At 35.5% G+C, this 17,705-nt stretch overlaps 1 protein-coding gene across 10 annotated transcripts in view; it reads right to left on the bottom strand.

Annotated features, from left to right (window-relative positions):
* Positions 1-17,705, bottom strand: part of PLS1 (plastin 1) — a 134,449-nt gene that overhangs the window by 10,365 nt on the left and 106,379 nt on the right. For all 10 annotated transcript variants that reach the window (XM_063704279.1, XM_063704280.1, XM_019024808.4 and 7 more), the window contains 6 exons: positions 17,440-17,605; positions 17,216-17,358; positions 15,235-15,327; positions 11,776-11,971; positions 7,030-7,108; positions 3,557-3,671 (listed from right to left, as the gene is read on the bottom strand). In XM_063704279.1, coding sequence (XP_063560349.1) covers positions 3,557-3,671; positions 7,030-7,108; positions 11,776-11,971; positions 15,235-15,327; positions 17,216-17,358; positions 17,440-17,605 — 792 coding nt within the window. The remainder of the gene's footprint in view (positions 1-3,556; positions 3,672-7,029; positions 7,109-11,775; positions 11,972-15,234; positions 15,328-17,215; positions 17,359-17,439; positions 17,606-17,705) is intronic.

Genomic DNA, 17,705 nt, shown 5'->3' with positions numbered 1-17,705 from the left:
ATATTCTTTTATGGGCAATATTTGGTTTCAAATTTGGCAGAACACTTCTAAGAGATCTAGAGAGGTACCAAACTAGAGAAAGAATGAGAAATTAGGTTCCTAGAGGTAATCCATGTGTATGGTAGTACAGGTTGAGTATCCCTAATCTGAAAATCCAAAAATCCAAAATACTCCAAACTCTAAAACTTTTTGAGCACCAACACAATACTCAAAAGAAAGGCTAATTGGAGCATTTCAGATTTTCAGCTTAAGGATGCTCAACCAGTATACTGCAAATATTCCAATATCTGAAATATGTCTGGTCCCAAGCATTTTGGATAAGGGATACTCAACCTGCAATTAAACGCTAAAAACAGATCTGCTCCCTGAGGGTGTAAATATAAAAGTTAAGACCTTTGGCCCAAGAACCAGGCCTTGGAAATACTGAGTTCTCAGGCTAAAAGATGAAGAACCTATGAAAGGTAAGAATGAGCACAAAGAAAGCAAGAAAAACTTGGAGTGCAGTCTCACAGAGTTAATGGAAGAAATGATTACTGTATTAGTCTGTTTTCACACTGCTGATAAAGACATATCCAAGACTGGGAAGAAAAAGAGGTTTAATTGGACTTATAGTTCCACATGGCTGGTAAGGCCATAGAATCATGGCAGGAAGCAAAAGGCACTATTTACATGGTGGCAGCAAGAGAAAATGAGGAAGATGCAAAAGCGGAAACCCCTGATAAAACCATCAGATCTCTTAAGTCGTATTCACTACAATGAGAACAGTATGGGGGAACTGCCCCCATGATTCAAATTATCTCCCACTGGGTCCCTCCCACAACACATGGGAATATGGGAGTACAATTCAAGATGAGATTTGGGTGGGGACACAGCCAAACCATATCAATTACCAAGTACTTTAAATGCTTTGGACAAAAATGAAGCTTAGATCATTTAGACAATGAGAAGAGTTACATAATGGGACACAAGGGTTCAAGTGAAAAGAAATACTTAAAAGTAAAGAAGAAGGCCGGGCACAGTGGCTCACGCCTGTAATCCCAGCACTTTGGGAGGCCAAGGCGGGTGGATCACGAGGTCAGGAGACAAGACCATCCTGGCTAACACGGTGAAACCCCGTCTGTACTAAAAATACAAAAAAATTAGCCGAGCGTGGTGGCAGGCGCCTGTAGTCCCAGCTACTTAGGAGGCTGAGGCAGGAGAATGGCATGAACCTGGGAGGCAGAGCTTGCAGTTAGCCGAGATCATGCCACTGCACTCCAGCCTGGGCAACAGAGCGAGACTCCATCTCAAATAAATAAATAAATAAATAAAATAATAATAATAATAATGAAGAAAGGCTATTTTAATGGTGCAGCTTTAAGAACTTTGTAAGCGAAGGAAAGTGACATTATTGATTATTGCCCAAATTCCATAAAATAATTCCCTGTGATACTGTGTCATGAAAGTACTGCTTCTTCATTTTTTAAACATCTTGAATTTATTTCAGGCTTTATGTTTCATTCTATATTTGTTGAAAAAGTATTCTGCATATGATTCATTTGTGACATATGTATTTATTTGTAGTTCACATTAAAATTCCAGGTATAATGAATGGTTAATTTCTGTTTTCCTGTTACATTTTGCATTCAAAATTTTGGAGAAAAAACTTACATGAAATTAGTCAATAAATTTTCTGAATTCTACTCCCATGAAAAGAATTATATGCAAATCAAATGAAATTAAAAATGCAGGCAGTCCAATGACTAGAAATGCTGAAAAATACAAGTAACTCTTCATAATTATACCACCCATTTAACTACTTTAATATTATGATGTATTTCCCTTTAAAAGTCTTTTAAAATTTTTTTCTTTAAAATTAGTGTCTATAAATACATTTTCATTCTATAGATGTGGAAAACTAAAAGTCCCTTTTGAATACATCTCTGTATGTGTTATGTATTTTGAACAAATTAGATTCATATTATGTATATATATAATTTTGTGTCCTGCTCATTTCCATACCACTATTACTAAAACACTATTTTTTGTTTGTTTGATTATAGTTTAAGTTCTGGTATACATGTGCAGAACATGCAGGATAGTTAACTTAGGTATACATGTGTCATGGTGGTTTTCTGCACCCATCAACCCATCATCTAGGTTTTTGTTTTGTTTTGTTTTGTTTTGTTTTTTGAGACAGAGTTTTGCTTTCTCACCCAGGCTGGAGTGCAATGGCACATCTCGGCTCACTGCAACCTCTGCCTCCCGGATTCAAGCCATTCTCCTGCCTCAGCCTCCCGAGTAGCTGGGATTACAGGCACCCGCCACTACGCCTGGCTAATTTTTTGTATTTTTAGTAGAGACGGGCTTTCACTATGTTGGCCAGCCTTGCCTCGAATTCCTGACCTCATGATCCACCTGCCTCAGCCTCCCAAAATGCTGGGATTACAGGTGTGAGCCACTGCACCCGGCCCCCATCATCTAGGTTTTAAGCCCTGCATGCATTAGGTATTTGTCCTAATGCTCTCCCTCCCCTTGCCCCCCAACCCCTGACAGGTCCGGGTATGTGATGTTCCCCTCCCTGTGTCCATGTGTCCTCATTGTTCAACTCCCACTTATGAGTGAGAACATGCAGTGTTTGGTTTTCTGTTCCTGTCAAACACTATTTTTAATGGCACATTTTACTTCATCTTATGGGTGTATCAATTTTATTAACCCTTTACTGAACAACTAGGTTGTTTTCTTGTGTGCTGTATAAACATTGCTATGATTAGCATTTTGCCACACAACTTTGTGTCTTTCTGATTTTTTCATCAGGATAGGTGGAAAAAGGTGAAATTAGGTCAAAAGATTTTTTGGAAGATTAATATGTATTGACAAACTGGTTTTAGAAGGATTATACAAATGAATACTTCCTCTTACATTGGATGCAGTTCAATAGTTTCTTGTTTTAAATTGCATTTCTTTATTCTGGGTGAAAAGTTTTTCATATTTCTACTATTCATCATTATTTTTCTATGAATTGTTCATGTGTCTTTCCCATTTTGCTATTACTATTTCAGTAGCTCTTCAACTTTCTTCCCTAGAACTCATAATATTCACTTTTGTTTACCACGTACCATATTGTAGTTGTTTGCACACATATTTCCCTAATTTATTTAGGCTTTCCTGAGGACCAACTCCATGCTTTATACTTTTTTTTTTTTTACATCCTGCATACCACTGTATAGGTATTAGGTAATTGATAAATATCTGTTGAATAAATGAGTGGATAACCAATAAACATTCAGAACGTTATACCAATTGTAAAAAAAGAATACATTTACAGGACATCTCAAAGAACATTAAGTACTATGACTTGATAAAGATGAAAATAGTTATATAAAGTGTCTGACTAGAGGGATTGCCTTCATCTTTAAATTTATTAAAGCAAACTTGTAAAAAGGCTATTAAGCTTAACACATTTTGGTCTGAATCAGAATTGTGGGGACAGAGCACGTTTAACTTCATGAAACTCTAAATTCTTTGTTTCATATCAGAACAATAACAATATATCCATGGCCACTATTTCATTCACCTTCTTCATGTTCCCTCCAAGGGCAGGATAAGGAGGTTTGTTGACATGGCTCCAGTTGACTGGCACTCGGATCATCTCATAGAGCTGAAAGATCACTAAAGCATCTGCAAGGTCACTAAAACAGGAAGGAAAAGCAGATAAAGGAGGAGGAAATGTTGGGTATTACCTAATTTTATTAAGTACACTGGAGATAGACTTATATCTTTAAGAACATAAGTCATTTAATTCTTAAAGAATGACAGGACATATCATTTGACCCAGAACTTCCAGTATAAGAATCTGTCCAAAATGTTTACATAAATATTTACAAAGGTATACATCCAAGGACATTCATTGCCACAATATTTATAAATTTGGAAACAACTTAAGTGCCTGGCAGTAGGGAGCTGTTAAGTAAACTATACTATAAACTCCTTGGCCACCATTGGACATAAGGTAGATCTCTGTGTATTGATATGAAAAGCTTTGCAAGACATATCACATTTTAAAAAGCAAATGGCAGAACACTTCATACAATTTGATCTCATTTATTTAAAAAAATTTAGAGTCAAATGTATTTATATACCTATATATGCTAAGGACAGTTAATAGCAATTACCTCTATTAGGTAAAGAAAAAGGTCAGGAAAAGGGGAGTATGAGAGAGTAAGGGTGGAATGTTTTATTTTATTCCATATACTTACATACTTCCTGAAACTTGTACAGTAAGAATAAGTTCCTGTATTATTTATACATTATTTTTTAACTTAAAAAATAATTACAGGAAAATCACAATAGCTACTCAGTAGGCAGCTGTTTGTGTTCAGGAATGAGGGTTAAGAGGAAGGAACTTATGAACAAGTAGGAATTCTCAAAGTAAAAATATTACTACTTTGGATTCAGAAAAATATGTTCTCCTGAGAAGGTTAACGTATGCCTGTTTAGTCTATTTTCAATGCTGTATGCTAAGGACATAAAGCAATAGCAATTGATTTTTTAAATTGCTAGCTTTGTGATATATTATATGGCTTTTCTCCTCCAACAGCTTGTCCAATAAGTTATGTTTCGCTAAGGTTCATATTAAATTACTTTGCATTCTCTGAGCACAAACCATATGGCAGTGAAGGGAGCTGGGCCCAGTACTGGGTGATAGAGGGAGAAAGTCTGATATGAAGGTAATTAAGATCTGAGTAGATTATCTTTAGGCACATGAAACATTCTGTATAAAAAAAATCACTGAAGTATTTCTATAGGTTCTGGAATCTTATGTTTCATGTATTTTTCTTTTTTACTTTAAATGAATTCATTCTCATTCCTGTCTAGTATGGTATTATTATTATTATTATTATTATTTTGCAAATAGAACTGAGGTCCAGAGAGTTTAAATGATTTCCAGAGACTTCAAGATCAGTTCTAGAACCAACTGGTCATAGAAAAACTCTAGGACTAACAGTTCTTGAAATATATAACATTTTAGAGAAGAGAATTTTCAGTGAAAATCTAGCTGTTTTGGTATGGGCTGGCTATACTATAGGCAGGAACCTAAAAATTTTTGGGGGTGGGTTTAGGAATATGATGCAGACACAATTCTATGGACACATGGTTCCAGTGTCAACTAGATGTCCACCTATTGTTCTTCTACATCTGACGGTTCTCCAAGATTATGTTACTTTTAAGAATTTTCTGAAAGTAACAGTTCTTTTTGCAAGAAAAAATACTATATGCTCAGAAGCCCTATGCTGGTATTTCCTGAATAAAGATATTCTTCAGATATCTTTAGCTAAAAGGTTTGGTCAATTCTTTTCTCCACTGTCAGTGATAGAACTCTAGTGTTCCTGACATTTATGAAATAATTACATGAGTATCAACAAATCTTAATCTGCTATTTTTAAGCTTACTCTTTAATTATAGAAAAGTACATGCTCATGGTTCAAAAAAATGCAATCATGTTTAAGTTACTAAGATTAAAAGTAAAAGTCTTGGGCACGGTGGCCCACGCCTGTAATCCCAACAGTTTGGGAGGCCGAGGCAGGCAGATCACCTGAGGTCAGGAGTTCGCGTCCAGCCTGACCAACATGGAGAAACCCCATCTCTACTAAAAATACAAAATTAGCTGGGTGTGGTGGCACATGCCTGTAATCCCAGCTACTCAGGAGGCTGAGGCAGGAGAATCACTTGAACCAGGGAGGCGGAGGTTGCGGTGAGCCGAGATCACGCCATTGCACTCCAGCCTGGGCAACAAGAGTGAAACTCCATCTCAAATAAATAAATAAATAAATAAGTTTCCTTACTATTCTCTACTCCTACTACCCAGGCTACATAGAGTTTGCTATGTACCTCTCTAGATTTTCTTTTAAAATTCGAATACAAATATCCACACACTCAAATTGTAAACAAAATGGGATCATACTAGACCTGTTATTCTTTTTTCTTGACTATATATTATAGACATTCTTTCAAATCAGTCCATAAAAAGTGAATCCCTCCTCACCTTCAATATTTGTGTTTTAACTTCCCTGCTACTGTAACAGGAGCTCTGGTCTAATTGACGTATATCTCCTCATCCAGCTGAAATTTACACACTCTTTAAGAGCTTTACAAATATGGGTCTATCACATCAAAGCCATTTACCATAATAAGGTAACACTGGTTTTCAATTTTAAAGAACATTGTGAATAAACACCAAGGAGCAGAAATTACAACATCATAAATCCTCAGTGAACCAGTGAACTTGGCCTGTTGTGACATTAATCTTCTTTAAGGAGTTAATCATAATCTTGTTTAAGGAGTTTCTTGGGTATATAAATTATTAATACATTTAGCTAATTAGAACTTTTTTCTAAAAAAAAATACAACTAGCTGAAGTTGGCTTCTTTTGCACTTTATCAAGGCAGGCTGGTAGATTGTATAATAAAGAGAGAAGAATGGTTTCCTCTCATCCACACTTAGAAAGATGCATCATTAGCCCAGGAATTGATTTAGTAAAATATTTTCTTAGCCCTACTAATGTCAATAATGTGTTATCATTTTTTAAACAAGAAAGAATGAGATAAGCTATAACAATTATTCAAGGAAAACAAGTTACTTTTACAAATTAGAAAAAAATATACACAAAAATTATGGAATAATTAAGGTTTTGGCAAAAATAAATGAAAAATGACATAATAAAAATACTGATATAACAACAATTTAGCAGTTATTACTGTTACTCTAATCTGTTAAAGTTGAAATTATTTTTACAATCAATAACTATAAAAGAGTAAGGATTATCTTTAGTGATTTACGTATATCATCAAAAACATAACTATTATTCCTTTTTTGAATAGTAGCTTTCTTTTAAAATCCATTGTATTGCCAATTCCCAGCATCCTGAAAGTCTAAAAATTGGCTAAAATTCTTGCAACTTGAGAAAATGTTCCATTTAAACATGCCTACAGTTTGAAACTTGAAAAGTTGGACTCTGACAGTAAAGCTGAAACACAATAAAATATTTACCTGTACAAATGATTAATGTATGGGTTGACTCCCAAGGAATTCATCCAGTTCCGAAATGTTCTCTCTTCCTTGCTCTCTCCTAGAGTAGACACAAGCTCACACTGATGACTCAGGACAAAAGGAACCAGGAACTATATGTTAAACCATTCTAGCAGGTACAACCTGGTCAAACCTACCTTGCCATGGGGTTCTTTAGATACTACAGTTTCTTCAAAGGCAGAAAAAAAGTATCTTAATGCCAAAGTCCCTTCTTTCCTACTATCTAGGAAGCCTCCATTTGCTCTAAATCTCTCCTTCTAGATTCCCTTTGATGTCTGTGAACTAGTACTGAGCCATGGGTTTCTCTGCCTAGAAATAACAGATACACTTCTGTGGTCTATAATTATGATTAGATGCAAAAGGGATTCACTAAACATTAATAAAAACAAAATGTTTTCGCAGTCAGGGTAACATTAGCACATTAAACACAAATAGAAAAGTTATACCTTTCTCGGTGCAGTGTTTCTAAATTTGTACAAATTATGGTTTTACATAGGAAAGTTTCTCAGCACACAGACCTACACTTTACACCACACAATGAAGGGCAGAGGGGATTACAGGTAAATATAAAAACACACAATGAGGGGAATATAACTATTTTACAGGCTTCCTGAGTTAGTTTAGATTATCATTACTGAAAATACATAAGGAACACAGACCCAATACAGGTTGATAAGAGAAAGACAGATTTCATCATAGTAAGTTCCTAGACCTCAAAGATCCCCTCAAGGAGATAACTCCTTCAGGTGCTGTTATTTAACCATACCTCCCTGAGCATTCCCTTTGTAACAGTGCTTACATCATCTATAAGGAAAATGCGGGTCATAGTATACCACAAAGTGAGCAGGGATGTGGGCTGGCTCTGCCACTGTCTGCCTTCTAGTCATCTCCTGATTGCAAATAGTTCTAAGTAATTATCATGATTATTTGTTCTTCGGCAAAGTTATTAGACAGTGGAATGGCCTAGTTTGCATCTTATCAGCAGACTCCTGAAAAACTGAAACATTTATACCTGTCATCACTTCTAAGTTATAGGCAAGTTCAAGTCACTCTCTAGATTTTGGCCCATGTGAGACTCACAGGACAATTTGGCACATAAATCTATAATCATCTGCGTTCCAGGGGCTCGTTCGTATAGAGCGATTGCAACAGTCATCTTCACATTGAGTGCCAAAGACAGTATAAACCTGCACACCCATGATAGGAACGCAAGCCTTGTCAGATCTAAAGGATTCTGTTATTTGTGCCAACTGTTCAGGAAATAATCTACCCACTGTAGTTTCATGTGATTTCAATGCCATTATCTAACAGCTTTCCCAGAATCTGCTTTAATTATTGCTCTATTATGTAGCCCTATAATTTCTTGCTTAAATTTTGTTCCCTCTGGTCTGCATAAAAGGTAACTGATCAGTCTGTTGTATCTGCTACCACCACTTTATAATAAACAGTCTACATGAGAATCTTTTTTTAAGAATAACCAAGCTAAACTAAATATTTCTAGAATCCATGCCAGCCTTATTTGTAGGAATTATTAAACAGGTACAAATTAAATCTATGAACTATCCCCAAAGTGACATAAATATAAACATACTATGATCAATAACTTGATGCCTTTGATTTGGATTTACCTCTCAGTTGTTTCTCTATTACTATCTATCATAAAGATATATATATATTTTTTTCTAATAGTTACAGAAGTTTTACATTATTTCCATCTAGGAAAATCTAAATGTCTTAAAATTATGAAGATTAATAGTGCCATAATGGTTTAATTTTTAATTAAAATATCCAAATTCTGTTGAACCTAATGATGCAGTGAATAATATTTTAAAATAACTAAACTTGCATTTTGATTGAGTTCTGAAACTATCTTCGGGGGTTCATATTTCTTCCTATTGTTCTCAACTGATTATATAATTATTTTAATTTTTGATACCTGGAAAGTAAAATAGATTTTATAAATGAGCATTTATTTATCTAATAACATTTCAAAGTGTCTTGGTAAATAAATGCTCAAAGCTAGAGGCACTATGCATTTGTGCAACAGCCATGGTAAAGCATTACAAAGATATATGTATTCCAGATTGGAAAATGTTGTCTGGATTATAGACAGCTAAAGCAATCTTAGAAGTAAAACCTTTTTTCCCCCTAGATCTGATATACAATTTCAAGAAGTAAAATCTTAATTGCTGATATACAAGATTGAAAGAACTATAAAACATTCTTTTCGTTTGCAGGCTCAGTTTGACATCTACAAATAATAAAAAATAGTAATAAAAATAAAAAATATCTTAGAAGTAGGTTACTAAGAGGGAAAAAAGGAATTAACATATATTTAACCCTCAAATGTGCTGTGACATATGAAGTGCTTTCCTCCTCCCTCCCTGACCATTAATAAACACATACTGTATTCTTTCATTCATGATCACATTTAGCTTGCTCTGCAACTCTTCAAATTAAGTTTATTAGTCTTGTTTTATATATGAAAAAAACCAAGGCTCACAGAGGTCATTCAGATTAAATAGAGGAACTATGATTTGAACAAAGTCTGATAGTTTATGGCCTGTGTACCTTCTGTAACCATAAATGAATTCTGAGATGATCTTTCTGTACGTAGCCCACATATCTGGTTCAATTTGATGTGAGCGTTTAATATTTAATTGTGTTTTATTTAATTCCCTAGAGAGAAAATTATCTGCCAATGAGGACATACTAACATATGAATTTGGGATGTGATATGATCAAGCTTCAAATTTCATAAGGATATCTTAAAACACAAATTTACAGAGGAAAATAATCCAATGACAGTCAAAGTCAAATACATTTTTGGCAGATGTATGAGGACATACATAATAAAGATGACTGATAAATATTTCCCATGTTATCTTAATAGACAGTAAATAATAATGGAAATATTTAGCAATCCTATTCACACTGAAAAATTCCAAAAGCATGCTGAACACTAGCAAAAAGAATTCAAACATGAAAAATAAGAGAGCGAGCAAGTTGGAAAAGATACCTAGCAAGAATTCAGTGACTATAAAAAGCAGATCATTTTTAATATGCCACTCTAAACAATGCCTTCTACGGACAGAGGGATTTTGAAATTTTCCAGACTGATAAAACCTAACAGTGTTGCTTTTGCTTATTTTTTTTCAAGTTCTAATCTCTCACCCTAAATTTCTCTTCGCTGAAAAATCTACATTTTTTGTCTATTTTCCCTCTCAGTTACATATCTACATAGAAAATATAATCTTTATTTTATTTTACGGGACCTTTAAGAAGAATAAATTACTCATATTCTTCGAAGAATATATTTGTTAAATCTGAAACGTCGTTCATTAATCACAAAACTGTAATTATGAGGTGACAAGGACACTGGAACTTTGGTTATGGCAGTCAAGCAGAAAAAGATCATGAAATTGATTTCTCATTCTGTCTCACTGGGAAAGAAGGGATAAGTGTGAGTTTTGTGAGAGAATGAATACTGAGATCATGAATACCGCACATCATATTCTCCCTACCAAGAAGAATCCCTGCTTTCTCCAAACCAGGGCAACTAGCAAGAAAAATCTTAAGATTGGCGCCTTCCTCTGACAACTGCCTTTCCCTTCAACAACTGCCATTACCACTGCCACTGTTTTTACTTTTAGTTCTGATACTAATGTGGGTGTTGGTATGTATGAGAGTGAGAGAAAAAGAAAGGCTAGGAAACAAATGAGTAAGAACTGGGTATTGAGAATGTTTTGTTATTATGATTCATATATTGTAAGCTTCAATGAGGTTCAGTAAATATAACATAGCTAATTGATACAAAATAATATGTTATAGAACCTAAATGAATCCTTTCAAAGATTACTTGACATTTTGTCACAGGAGAAGGATAAAGATTTTACATCAAATCATGAATTCCAGTTCTCAAAATTGAGTTCTAATGTGTTTACAACTACAATATCCCATCATTATAGAAGGCAAATTAGGTAAAAATTTTACAAAATCAAAGCTTTGTTCTGCTATTCTAATTAAGTTTTATTTGTGTTTCATTCTATGGGCATATTAAGAGAGAAATAACACAGCATGAACAATGCAAAAAGTAAAATATCAACCCAGATGGAAAGAATAAATGGTACTAATAAAAAGAACATTCAGAATGAATATATTTATAGAGTATAGAAAAGTACTAAATACAGTACCTACATTAGGAGGGGTCAAATCTGCATTTCATGAAGCAAAATAGGAAAGTATTATATATTATGAGACAGATAACGATAGACCACACAAAAGACAAATAACGAACACTGTAATTTTTTTCATGTACACTAAAAACCTTAAAAAGAGAACAATACTAGAGTCAAACTGGACCTTTCAAAGGAGAAAAACACCTACAAATAATTATTTTATTCTAATAGATAATTCATTGTCCATGTTGGTGGTAGAGCTGTTATGTGATCATTTATGAGAATATTTTAAATGTATGATAGTTTTCACTAACCTCTTATGGAGAAATAAAAGATAAGATGTACCCCAGCATTCTCTTTTAACCAAAACCAGCAACCACCTTCCATAATTTTAATTTTTCAATAGATACACATACCTACACACACTAAATTGCATTTCCCACCACAATCCCCTATCTCTGACAGTGAAGTAAGACAATACCATAAGAAGATAAATATAGCAAGTCAACTAAAGGCAGAAAGAACGCACCTTCCAGTAAATTCATATCGATGTCATTATTATTCGGCTTGTGCAGGCATGGGTATGTGTTAAACAAATTAGCTACAAAAGCTAAATTAAGTTTAGGATTGCCTGAAACCACATCTGCAGGAGTAACAAACTGCTTGCAGCCCAGTTTATCTGCTTCTTGAAGCATGAGTCCAGCACGCTTCAGGTCATTTGTCTCCTAAACAATAAAACAAAAATGGTTACAATTGAAGTTTTAATTGGCATAATTTTTATTGGTATACATATTTATAAGCAATTACTTTTCCACAAATATATCAAATAATAACTCAAAATAAGATCAAAATGTGTAGTAATTCCAAGTCAACTTACCCATTCCTTTATTTATGTATGTATGTATGTATGTATGTATGTATGTATGTATGTATGTATGTATGTATTTAGAGACAGAGTCTTGCTCTGTTCCCCAGGCTGGAGTGCAGTGGCGTGATCTTGGCTCACTGCAACCTCTGCCTCTTAGGTTCAAGTGATTCTCCTCCCTCAGCCCCTGAGTAGCTGGGATTACAGACACATGCCACTATGCCCAGCTAATTTTTGTATTTTTAGTAGAGACAGGGTTTTGCCATGTTGGCCAGGCTGGTTTCGAACTCCTGATCCGCCCACCTCGGCCTCCCAAAGTGCTGGGATTATAGCTGTGAGCCACTACGCCCAGCCCCCATGCCTTTTAAGTTAAAAGGAAAAAAGTCTCTGAATTTCCTTGCTGGGATAACTGAGTTATATTTTACCCTTTTTGCTAAAATACTCAGCAAAATCCTCAAATATTGTATCAGTAAGCTCCTACTGGTTGCACTATAGATAACTTATTCAAGACCAGCTAGTAGAGTGCCCTCTGGATAACAGGCATAGTTATCATACCCACTGTACACTGAGTGACATTTCCAGAAGGCTCTTCTTGATGAAAAACAAGTTGAAATACATATTTTAAAAATTAAAATCATAGGGAAAAGCACCTTTCACAATTGCAAAACCCTGGAAACAAATGAAACAACCCAAATACCTATAAACAGGAGAGTAGATGAATGAATTTGTATAGTCACACAACGACATCCAATATGGGTAACTCTTAGAGATACAAGGTCAAAAAGAAGTACTAGAAATTTAAGTATAACATGATAAACTTTAAAGGAAGTTAAAAAGTAAAATGAAGAATTTAATTTTGTAAGGGATACATTTGGATGAAGGGAAACTACATAAAAAGAAAAGCAAAGCAACAATGAACACAAGATTCAAGACTGTGGTTACCACCCTGGGCTAAAACAGAGATGGAATAGGGAAGAACTGTACAGAAAATGTAATGTCAAGGTTTTAGTTTTCCTGTTAGATTGAGAGTTCATGAGGCTTGTTACAATTTCAAAACAAACAACCACACACAAAAATAAATTTAAAAATGGGTATGCACAGACCCATATATCATGACCAAAGATAACCTACCTAATTCTGTGCACCAGAGTTGCAAAATAATTAATCATAGAAATGAAATCAGAGAAAGCAACAGATTATTAAATTAACAAAGAAAAGTTACCATTGTAGACATCAAAAAATGACAATATGTGGCTGGACGTGGTGGCTCATGCCTGTAATCCCAGCACTTTGGGAGGCAGAGGCAGGCGGATCACTTGAGGTCAGGAGTTTGATACCAGCCTAGCCAACATGGTGAAACCCCGTCTCTACTAAAAATACAAAAATTAACCAGGTGTGGTGGTGTGCACCTGTAATCCCAGCTACTCAGGAAGTGGAGGTAGGAGAATCACTTGAGCCCAGGAGGCGGAGGTTGCCGTGAGCCAAGATTGTGTCACTGCACTCCAGCCTGGGCGACAGAGCAAGACTCCATCTAAAAAAAAAAACGAAACAAATAAAGACAACATGTGGACCTTATTTTAGATCTTAATTCAAATAAACTATGAAAAAAATGGCATTTATGAGGCAAGTGGAAATGTCAACATTGACTAGATATTTTGATGATGTTACAGATTGTTGTAATTTTTTAAGGTATGATAAGGTATTGTGGTTTTATTTTAAAAGTGTCTTTGTCTTTTAGAAATATATATTGAAATATTTATCCATGAAGTAATGTCTAGGATTTGCTTCAAAATAATATAGGAGAGGAGAGAAACAGGGAATAAATGAGATAAGATTGACCATGAATTGGCAGATGTTGAAACTGAGGGATGAGTACCTGATAGTTTAGTATACTAAGTCTGTTCTCTTGAATATATTCAAAATTTTCCATAAGTTTAAGTTCCTAATTTTTTTACTTAAAATGATTTGCACATTTTACAGAGCATTGCAATACTGTGTTTCTGAAATATGTCATTATAATAATGTGAGATATAATTAATTAGTAATGACTCAAGTTGCCTTTAAAACCAAATGTTACGGACGCTGCACTTTAAGTACATGACATATTTTCATACAGTCTATTATCTGACCAAATTTTAATGTTTAGAATTCAAGTTTGTCCAACCCACGGCCGGTGGGTCACATGCAGCCCAGGACAGCTTTGAATGTGGCCCAACACAAATTTGTAAACTTTCTTAAAACATTAGATTTTTTTGCACCTTTTTTTTTTTTAGTTCATCAGCTATTGTTAGTGTTAGTGTATTTTATGTGTGGCCCAAGACAATTCTTCTAATGTGGCCCAGGGAAGCCAAAAGACTGGACATCCTGATTTAGATAGAACCATCCCTGGTATTTATAACTTATGCTAAAAGAATGAGATTCCTAGGAAGTATGCTTGGTAGGTCAGAATCTGTATCAGTCCTTCCTACACCATAAATACTAGGAATATCTATTTTTATTTTGTATATTTCTAAATATAAGCTGGTAAAACTGATAATTGACTGCTTAAAAATCTAACAACAGGTTGTTGCTTCCTTTCCTGGCATATGCTGACAGTCAAAAGAGCACCCTGGTGAGTTCCAATTGCCTTGGACCAGGGAAACATGAATGTAGGATTGATTCCACAAATACTCCAGGTCACAATTACGCAGTTCCCTTTCTTCCGTCATGACAGCCAGTTGGCTTGACATGGAGGCTTGGAGCCTTGGGCATGGAAAAAACTTCCATAGAGCAAAGCACCAAACTTTAATGGAGGGCTGAGGGCTCTACTGGGGAATGCTGCTTGTAGAGAACTGTACTCTAAATTTGACTGCACCTGCTACTGAAATTCAAATTCATAGTCAGAAAGTAGAACAGTGGTTACCAGGATCTGGGGGAAGGGGAAAATGGGGAGTTATTGTTTAATGAGTACAGAATTTCCCTACAGGATGATGAAAAGTTTGTAGAGATGGATAATGGTGATAGCTGCACAACAATGCAAATGTACTGAATGCCACTGAACTGAACACTGAAAATGATAAAAACGGTAAATTTTCTATGTCTATTTTACCACAATATATTTTAAAAGTTAAAAATTGCACTCACATTAATTCCTGAAAGGTCAATGGCAATGGCAGGTCCATCTTCCCCACCTTTAGGGGCAATCTGATTAAGCAGATGAAAATAGGCTCTCGAGTCCTTCAAGGAAAGATATGAAATAGCATTTTTAAAATGAATAAAATCATCATTGAATTTAGGGAAAACAAGTGCTCAAACTGAAGAAATTGCCTGTATCTCAAAGAATGGAATAACTTTAAAAATACAGAATTACTTGTAGGTTCCTGAATGTACCATGCTGTTTCACACTTCAGAGCTTCAAAGCAATCCTGTTTCACACCTCAGAGTTTATAGCAATGCTGTTTCCTGCACCTGGATACCCTCCCTTACTTTTCCATCTGTTTACACACCCAAGCATCAACATCAGCTAAGATTCAGGTCAAGTATTATCTCCTGGAAGCCTTCCCTGGATTCTCTAGGATGAACTAAGAACCCCTCTTCTGTAGTGCACAGCACCCCTTGCCTATCTTAATGAGTAAACAGTGATCACACTATTAAATCATCCAATGTCATTGTCTCCAAAGATGGATATATAGTTCTTCCCCATGCATACATTAACTCTTCCCATCAAAAGGCAGAAGCTATTTCCTGTCCTCTTTAATTTGGACGGGCCTTATGATTCACTTTAACTAAGAGAATGCTGTGAAAGTGATGTTCTGGGGCTTCCACACCCAAATCTTAAGAGCTTCTGCTTCCTCTCTCTTAAAGTTAACCTCTACATAAGAAGTCCAACTATCTGAGACTATCATGCTGTGAGGAAGCCTGAGCTCACCATGTAGAGAGGCCTTGTGGAGGAGCACTGAGGCACCAGACATGTGACTGAGGCCTTTGTGTACTTTCCAGATGAGGCCAACTGACAGCTGAATGTAATCGAGTTAGTAATCCCAGCCAAAACCATGTGAAGCAGAAGAACCACCCAGCCAAGATGCATCAACTCACAAAATGATGAGAAATAATCATTATTTAAGCAAATTTTGCATAATTTGCTATATAGCAATAGATAACTGAAATATCCCTCTGGTACATGTTTGTCTCTGAGTAGAATTGGCAAGCTTCTCAAGAGCTGAGTCTTTGCATCCCCTGGGCATAATGCCCCTCAGAAAGAGCTGAATAAATGTTTGATTAGCTGAATTTTCAGAGATTTCAGAATAAGAGAAATCTCCCAAATAAACTTTCAAATATAACAGTGTATAGTAGATGAAAGCAGAGAAATAAAATGTCACTTCAAATTGAGAGACTGTCCTGTAGGCCATTATGGAAAAAGATAACCTGACTGAAGGTTATATAGCTAAAGACGGAACATGAATTAGAGCCAGCACTGATTACTCTTGGGGGGCAGGATGGGGGAGGACATAAAGAAACAGAGAGAAGAAAAAAGTCACAGCGACCCGGCTTGGCAATGCCCATCCAGGCAGTAACCAAGGGAAAGTTGTCATTAGACAAAAATGCCTGTTATAGTTTCCTTGACAAGATTCTCCCAGTAGAGAGGGAAGTGTTTTAAGCTACCCTGGTTAAGGCACATACCTTAAGATACCCTTTATTTACTGATTCTCTGTACCCTCAGATAATCTGATTTCCTGTTAGCTGGTTATTGGCAAAGTGGGAGTAAGAGTGTTAAACCAGTAAACAGATATAATTATTAGTCCAAATGAACAGACTGACATCCTCATTATAATCTAGCAGATCTCAGGCATAAAAAATGAGAAAGTGTGTTTTAATCTGTTGAGGCTAGCACCTCTTTCCTCTCACAGTCAGTTGTAGTTCTTATTAAAAGCCAATATATCTGGTTTTTAGAAAATATATATTTTGTGAATATAATTGGGGGATCTACTTCACACACTAATGCAAATTTTCATTTTCTATCCCAAGTGTTCTTGTGAATTTAATTCAAATTTAAGTCTGAACCCCTTTTATTTTTACACTGCACATCCTTATTTCATGTCACAAATTTGAACATTTAAATATAAACCTTAATGTCTTGGCTGAAGTTGCTGATGGTATGCCATCCTGCATTGGTCAGATGGTAGTTCACCCATCGCAGCAGTAATTCCTCGGGAGAAAGCTTCATCAGCTCCTCTAGTTCCTCACCTTCATTTAACAATGCAATCAGAGCTGAGGGCAAAACAGCGAAATGTAAATTCTTCCCATAGCAAGTACATGTCAATGAACAGCAAATATTTCTAATGATCTTACCTTCATTCCTGGAAATCTCAATATCAGCAAAAAGGCCAACTTTGATGATCTGCCAGAGAAGTCCCAAGACCAAGTGAGGTTTTCCTTCTTTGAGATCCGATGCACCAATGTTGACCACTGTACAACCAATGGCTGAGGCAGAATTCAGAGCTAGGTTTAAATTTTCCTGAATTGCCAAAAAAAAAAGTACACATGAGGAAGTCCTTTCTAAGGTCTTATCTATAAAAATTATCTATAAGAAACAATGGACTGCCAAATTTCAGATT

The sequence above is a fragment of the Gorilla gorilla genome, chromosome 2 (assembly GCF_029281585.2).
Source record: "Gorilla gorilla gorilla isolate KB3781 chromosome 2, NHGRI_mGorGor1-v2.1_pri, whole genome shotgun sequence".
Taxonomy (NCBI): domain Eukaryota; kingdom Metazoa; phylum Chordata; class Mammalia; order Primates; family Hominidae; genus Gorilla; species Gorilla gorilla.
The sequence above is the reverse complement of the archived record's forward strand: the minus strand, read 5'-3'. Positions and strand labels throughout refer to the sequence as shown.